This window comes from Choristoneura fumiferana, chromosome 25, assembly GCF_025370935.1.
Source record: "Choristoneura fumiferana chromosome 25, NRCan_CFum_1, whole genome shotgun sequence".
NCBI lineage: Eukaryota > Metazoa > Arthropoda > Insecta > Lepidoptera > Tortricidae > Choristoneura > Choristoneura fumiferana.
Window position 1 is genome coordinate 9,264,851 of NC_133496.1, and position 7,896 is coordinate 9,272,746.

The 7,896-nt window shown below is 39.2% G+C and overlaps 1 protein-coding gene across 1 annotated transcript in view; it reads right to left on the reverse strand.

Moving 5' to 3' along the window:
* The window catches only part of LOC141442340 (cytochrome P450 4c3-like), a 37,596-nt gene that overhangs the window by 5,269 nt on the left and 24,431 nt on the right, over nt 1-7,896 (reverse strand). The window contains exons 6-8 of the mRNA XM_074107302.1: nt 2,637-2,833; nt 1,876-1,930; nt 158-347 (exon numbers count right to left, since the gene is read on the reverse strand). Of these exons, the coding sequence (XP_073963403.1) occupies nt 158-347; nt 1,876-1,930; nt 2,637-2,833 (442 nt within the window). The remainder of the gene's footprint in view (nt 1-157; nt 348-1,875; nt 1,931-2,636; nt 2,834-7,896) is intronic.

The window sequence follows — 7,896 nt, forward strand, 5'->3', positions numbered from 1 at the left end:
GCTGAACATTATCTCAACATTGTAACTACAACTGCAGTGTATATATTTATTTTAGACGAATAAAAATATTGATTGCAAGATTAATTGAAAATAACTGACCGCAATTAATTTACATTACTTACTTTTTTTTAGTCATACTATTGAATAACATACTTACTCTTCATACATCTTCTCTTGCACCTCAGGATACGTTCCCACAAGCACTAGGATCGTGGAGAGTGCCCTCGCTGAGGTGTCGTGGCCGGCCGCTATCATCGTGTTCAGTTCTTCCAGAATTTGCTCGTCCGTGAATAGACCGTCTTCCGCCATGTCGAGAAGCAAGTCCAAAAAGGCTATGAAGCGGCGCGCTGTAATAGTACATTGTGTCTTAAGGGCGGTAAATAAGGAATTACGAACGAGAGTCTATTAGAAGCCCGAAGTCGAAGACATACAATGTTTTTCATCACATTTGCGAGTAAAATTTTATATTTGAAAAAGATAAAATATAAGTCTTCCAATTATTGCCAATACATTAGGCTGCGCTTTTGGTAGCGCCGCCCTCCCCCTCCCTGCTCCTGATGTGCGTGTGCTGGTCCTGCAGCAGCGCGCGCAGCAGTATTAGTACGGGCATTGACTTGTTTACCGACCTTGGGCTTCATGACAAGAAAATTAGTACGCGCAATGACTCATTTACCGACCACGGGTTTCATGACAAGCACATTAAGGTCGAGGGTTTTATTTGGGGGGTTGCAACCAAGGTAGCCTGCATGTTACGACACTGTTGACGAGCAAGTGTGATGAAAAATATAAAATAAAATAAATAAATACTAATAAATGTTTATTGAGAAAATAATGTTACATAAATTACTGCTTACATAGTATTGAAACATTAGGTGCTTCCAGAGTAAAACAGTAGGTAAGTAAGCGTCATCTGACCCCCGTACTAGTGTTAACTGTATCACGCTCGGTGGGTCAGGATTCCACGTCCTTATCAATTATGTTTTAACACTCATGCTAATCCCAGATATGTTCGTAATACAAAAGTAAGTTCGTAGTACAAAATGTAAAGTATGGTGGGTATCACTATAAAATAATAGTGGGTACACAATATACGCCAGAACCAGTCCGAATTAGCAGGTAAACATACAGTATATGCAAACAATTAAGATACTATAAATTACAAACTAAAGTTTGAAGAATGCAAATCCAGCATTTAAGTTATTATTTATATGTAAAATAAACGATTGTTAGTTATTGAAGATTGTTGTTAACGTGTGTGTGCGTGCGTGCGTGCGTGCGTGCGTGCGTGCGTGTGTGTGTGTGTTAAACTTTTTTTTTTACATCTTGTGGTATATAAAGACGACGTTGATGTTTTTTTTTCAAGAGGGGGAAAACGAGCATGAAGGTCCCCTGATGGCAAACAATCACCGCCGGCCATTGGCACCCGAGGCGTATATCAGAGCAACACAACTGTACACCATGCTACCAGATGTTAGAATCTCTGAGAGAGACTTCGAAACGCGTCAGTGTAGTGTGGTGGTGGTGACAGATGGGTTTATATGATTTGTATGTGTTCTTACAGTGTGGAGGTGGAGGAACTGCATGAACACGCATATCTTGCATAAATGTAGCTATCATAAGGGTGAGCAAAGTTATTGTTTTAGTTCATTAACCTCTTGTATGCTTGAGCGTCGATCAGCACCAAATTCAAGGTACTATCTTTATCAATTTTTTTCTGTAAAATTACTATGAGTTAAGACAAACGAAACTAAAACGCAGGTTTTTTTATTTAATTCAGCACACGAGCAGTTAAATATTTGTCTATGCTAAACTATACTAAAAACTGTGACTACTGAACAGTAGGTTGAGTAATAGAGTGGATACCTAGATACTTACATGAAGTGTTAGCCAGTTTTGCTTGTTGTCTTTCAGCCTTTCTCTTGTATAGAACCTGTAACAAAAAGTTGTACTTGCAAAATAATTATGTTATCGAAATCTTACTACCTGTTTAAATCACCTCATTTAACTAAAAACCATCATCATCATCATCATCATCTCAGCCTATACACGTTCCACTGCTTCGCACAGGTCTCAGAATGAGAGGGCTTGGGCCGTAGTTCTGACGCGGGCCCAGTGCGGATTGGGAACTTCACATATATCATTGAATTTTTGGCAGGAGTCTACAGGTTTCCTCACAATGTTTTCCTTCACCGTAAAGCTTGAGGGTAAATTTCAAATGTAATTTCGCACATGAATTTCAAAAAACTCAAAGGTGCGAGCCGGGGTTTGAACCCACGAACCTCTGCTGGAGACGCGATAGGTTAAACCGCTAGGCTACCACGGCTTTTTAAACTAATACCAAGTTCACATTAACAAAATGTAACTATAAAGTTATTTAATTCTACCGTCGTTTTAGATTTTTAATTGACGTTCATTATGTGTCTGCTATAGCATAATAAATTATATTGAATAAATAAATTTTGTTGACTTTGACTTTACTTCGAAATTATCCTACAACCTACCCGAGACTCGCAAACATTTATATTTTCATGTAATACCTGCTGAATAAGGACCGAAACCAGGACTCCAAGCTTCGTAGTTAGGTGCCGGGCCATCGGGTCGTAAAAAGTTCGTGTTAGTTAACCTAAGGTACATACACTCCTCGACATATTCTGCAACGTCGCCATTGCCTCGTCTTCAAGTTTTTTCGTTGATGTCAGTCCATATAAGAAGTCAGGATGAAGCCAGAAACTAGCCAGCCGTAAAGCCAACACGTCGAATGCTGTCTCCACCGCCTTTTTGTACTTCTGATCGATCACCGATTTGTCGTCCAGTGAGATGCCAACAGCAGTTTCTAAATACAAAATGGCAATATCAAGATACATACGACCTTATTTAAATACAAACACATCACTAATAGGTACTACTATAATAATAAAAAAAGTCAATTGCGAGTGCGAGCGAGTCGCGCATGAAGGGTTCCGCACCTCCGTACAATGTTTTAAAAACAAATAGTTCAGCAATAATTTTTTGTAAAAAAAAGTAATACAAGCTTTTTTGTTGGCGGTATTTGCCCCTGGTTACCAAATTAGGTAGCCGGCAAGACGAATCAAATGAGACCAAAATCGATGCGGTCGTGTCGTTTTATTACAGAGTTCCTAACATTCGTAATCAGATCAGCTCTACGTCATAATAATATTGCTGTCATGACATTTTTGAAGCGCCTAGGGACAATGATAAGGCAATGTCATGACGTCACTCGCTAGATAGGAAACGATCGCCTAATTCCGAGTGCAGTGTAGTTAGCTCGATGGCTCAGGGGCAGCAAGGGCGTCTAGACAACAAGATGGTTCACGGTTCAAATCTCACGCGGTGAGATTCATCTTTTTCTATTTATTAAAGTATAAGTACTAAGTAGTAAGATGGATTGTGGGTAGCACAAAATAATTATTTAAATAATGAAATAAGTTTAAAAATGGTCATTACGTTTCTCGTCTTAAGCTAAGGACGGACGGGTGTCGGTCAGTGTACACCTTATCTTGGAAATGTACCCGACACATTAAAAGACATTGAAGTAATTAAGTTACTTAGTTTAATAATTTAATTGTTTTTGGTGTTTTTGTGACAAAGGGTAAGTTCAACAAACTTTTGCAATCTTTGATCTCATTTCCCGTAATTCCAAGAGACAGTTGTGAGTGACAGAGACGCTCTTTTGTTTTAGCGTAAGGACATGCCCTTTGGATCAGGTGGAGGTCGTTTAGTTTAGCGCTAAATAAACTTTAAATTTGGACGCTAGCCGGTGGCAGGCGGATAGGCAAGGACCCTGACGAAGTCTAAAATCTTCCTGGCGCTCAACTGTAGTGATAAGTAGCTAAGTAATAAGTTAGTTGTAAGTAGTGATCTAATCGATCCCTTAATTCTATAAGTAAGTTAACCTTAAGTTCCAGTCACTGATACTGGTAGTGCTTAAATTTAAAATTAGTCAAATCAATATAGTGTATTAGTGTTTCATAGTAGTATTTCTTTTATTTCCTACTCGGCAACCCATAACAAAATAGCGCCCAACGTGGGGCAATCGTACGGTAATTAATAAGGAGTTCTCCGATGTTCTAACGTCCATAGGTTTGAGGGGCACGCGCATTAAACGTTTCCAGGTGGCGACCGCTGATGGAGCGCCTCATGATGTTAAGGAAATTTTTGACATGCCAGTTATGTTGGATGGTCAACTTAGGGTGATTCCGGCAATTGTTATGCCTAGGTTGAGTCAACAATTGATTTTAGGTAAAGATTTTTTTGATGATTTTGGAATCTCTTTACAATTCAGAATCATGATAGTTTTTTAGTTAAACTTGATGAGTTGGCAGTTAAAGAACAGTTATATGGTCAAGGGAGGATTTGACTGAGGAGCAAAATAATCGCATTACTGTTATAATCAGCAAAATGAAGGACACAATAGGTAAAGGTTTAGGTAGGACACATATATTGAAACATCACATAGACACAGGTGAAAATAAAGCGGTCCATCAGAAACAATACAACTTCTCTCCGGTAATTAAAGCAGAAATCACCAAAAGAACTTGACAAAATGTTAAGAGATGATGTGGTGGAACCGTCACATAGCGCTTGGTGTTCTCCAGTATTATTGGTCAAGAAGCCAAATGGGGACAATCGTTTATGCTTGGACAGCCGACAATTGAATAAGGTTACCAAAAGAGATACTTATCCTTTTGCAAGGGTTTTCAACTGTTATAGACAATCTTAGAAATGCAAAGTTCTTGACTACCATTGATCTCAAGTCAGCATTTTGGCAAATCCCATTAGAGGACAGCAGTAAAGAAAAAACGGCATTCGCTGTGCCGGGAGAGGTCTGTTTCAGTTTAAGGTGATGCCGTTTGGTTTAGTAAATGCCTCCCAGACTCAGCAACGGTTGATGGACATCTTGTTTCATTCAAATGACGATAAAGTCTGGGCATATTTAGATGATATAGTGATATGTTCTTCAACATTTGATGAGCACATGGCCTTAATTGAGAAGGTGATGAATATTTTACATACAGCACAATTGACTATAAATGTAGACAAGTGCAGGTTTGCCAGGGAAAGTTTAAGATACTTGGGATATGTCATTGACAAAAGAGGATTAAGGACTGATCCTGAAAAAGTGGCGGCAATAATCAACTTCCCTAGGCCTAGAAATTACACGGAGTTAAAGAGGTTTATCGGATTAGCTAGCTGGTACAGGAGATTTGTCGAGAATTTTCCATCATCGCATCTCCACTCCATGATTTAACTAAAAAAAAAAAAACAAGAGATTAGTTTGGACTAGTGAGGCAGAATCGGCGTTCCTGAAGCTTAAGACACTTTTAACAACAACACCAGTGATCACTTGTCCCGACTACTCAAAGCCGTTTGTTATACAATGTGATGCTTCAAACAATGGCATAGGTGCGGTATTGTGCAAAAAAATGAAGAGGGCGAACAACCGATTGCATATTTGAGTAGGAAGCTCAATGATAGAGAGCGAAAGTATTCAACGTCGGAAAGAGAGCTACTGAGTATGGTTTATGCAATAGAGAAATTTAGGCCTTACGTAGATGGTGTTCACTTTACCGTAGTTACAGACCATAGTGCGTTGCAGTGGCTTCATAAGATGAAAGACCCACATGGGCGATTGGCCAGATGGGCGATGAAGCTACAACAGTTTAGTTATGATATTGTGCATAGGCCAGGTAAAGCACATACAGTACCTGATGCTCTATCCCGAGGGGTGGATAAGGATACGAATACAGAAATAATTATATAACTTCACAAGGATGAGTGGTATAGAGGCAAAGTTAGGGACGTATTAAAGCAAGAAGAACCATCTGAATGGAGGGTTTTGAACAATTTGCTGTATAAAAAGGTTATATTAAGCCAGTTTCCTAATTCTATACACGACTGGAAGCTTTACATCCCGGAGGCGTTGAGAACTAAGGTGCTTAAAGAATGTCATGACGACATTACGGCTGGACATTTAGGAATCAGGAAAACTTATTTTAAGATTAAACAGCGATATTTTTGGCCAAACTTGCTTCAACAAGTGAAGCAGTACATACAGCAATGCGAGATTTGTGCCAAGCACAAAGTGTCGCAGCAATTACCTGCTGGACTTATGGGACGACACAGAGAGGTTCAGTATCCGTGGCAAATAATATCTTTGGACTTAATGGGACCTTTCCCGAAGAGTAAGAATGGTAACACCATGCTTTTAGTCATAACGTGTTGGTTCAGTAAGTTTGTGCTATTGTTTCCGTTGAGGACAGGAAAGGCTGACAAGATTTGTGAGATAGTGGAGAAGCAATTCCTGTTGTTTGGTGCTCCCCAGTCAATTATTTGTGACAACGGTAAACAATTTAACTGTCAGCTCTTCAAAGATATGGCGGCAAAATATAACAGCAAGCTGTGGTTTACGCCCAGCTATCATCCTCAGAGTAATCCAACAGAACGCGTTAATCGTGTTGTAGGTACGATGATTGCTACGTATACACAGCCAGGGAAACACAATACGTGGGACAATTATCTACCAGAGATAGGGCATGCTATTAGAACTGCGGTACATGAAACGACAGGCTACACACCGTCATATATATTCTTTGGTCGAGAAACCACTGTGCCAAACTTCACAACGCCAGGGGCAGATCAGGTGGTATATAGTCCTAATGATAGACATGAAATTAACGTCACGGAGTTCATTAAGCAGTTAGAGTCCAGAAATAGAAACAATATCAAGGTTCAAAGTCGCTTGCGAGCAGCTCATGAGCAAAGTAGTCAGCGGTACAATAGTAAGCGTAGATCGAGTGCAGACTTTAAGATAGGAGATACAGTCTGGAAAAAGACCAAGCTATTGTCGAATGCACCCAACAAGTTTATGGCGAAATTAGCTCCCAAATTTGAAAAGGCCATCATTATTGATAAGTTGTCAAATAATATATTTCGTTTAAGCAACCCGTCGGGCAAAGTGTTGGGTAACTGGCACGTGAAAGATCTAAAACCTCTATCATGGTAATAACAAATAAAAAAAAAAAATACCATGGCATTTTTTTTATTGAGGGAGGAGGTACATGTCATGACCATTTTGAAGCGCCTAGGGACAATGATAAGGCAATGTCATGACGTCACTCGCTAGATAGGAAACCGATCGCCTAATTCCGAGTGCAGTGTAGTTAGCTCGATGGCTCAGGGGCAGCAAAGGGCGTCTAGACAACAGATGGTTCACGGTTCAAATCTCACGCGGTGAGATTCATCTTTTTCTATTTATTAAAAAGTAAAGTACTAGTAGTAAGATGGATTGGGTAGCACAAAATAATTATTTAAATAATGAAATAAGTTTAAAATGGTCATTACGTTTCTCGTCTAAGCTAAGGACGGACGGGTGTCGGTGTACATGCCCTTTGGGATCAGGTGAGGTCGTTTAGTTTAGCGCTAAATAAACTTTAAATTTGGACGCTAGCCGGTGGCAGGCGGATAGGCAAGGATCCCTGACGAAGTCTAAATCCTTCCTGGCGCTCAACTGTAGTGATAAGTAGCTAGTAATAAGTTAGTTGTAAGTAGTGATCTAAATCGATCCCTTAATTCTATAAGTTAAGTTAACCTTAAGTTCCAGTCACTGATACTGGTAGTGCTTAAATTTAAAATTAGTCAAATCAATATAGTGTATTAGTGTTCATAGTAGTATTTCTTTTATTTCCTACTCGGCAACCCATAACATTGCATTGTCTATCGGATTTTATATCATGCATGAAAAATTTCAGCTCATCGCTTGAAAAGATATACACTTCAAATTTAAGTTGAAATATTAATTCCACGAACAAACATAACTAGTTTCAATTACATTACAAGTTAATAACATATCACAAAATGTAAGCACTAGCTCTTTCG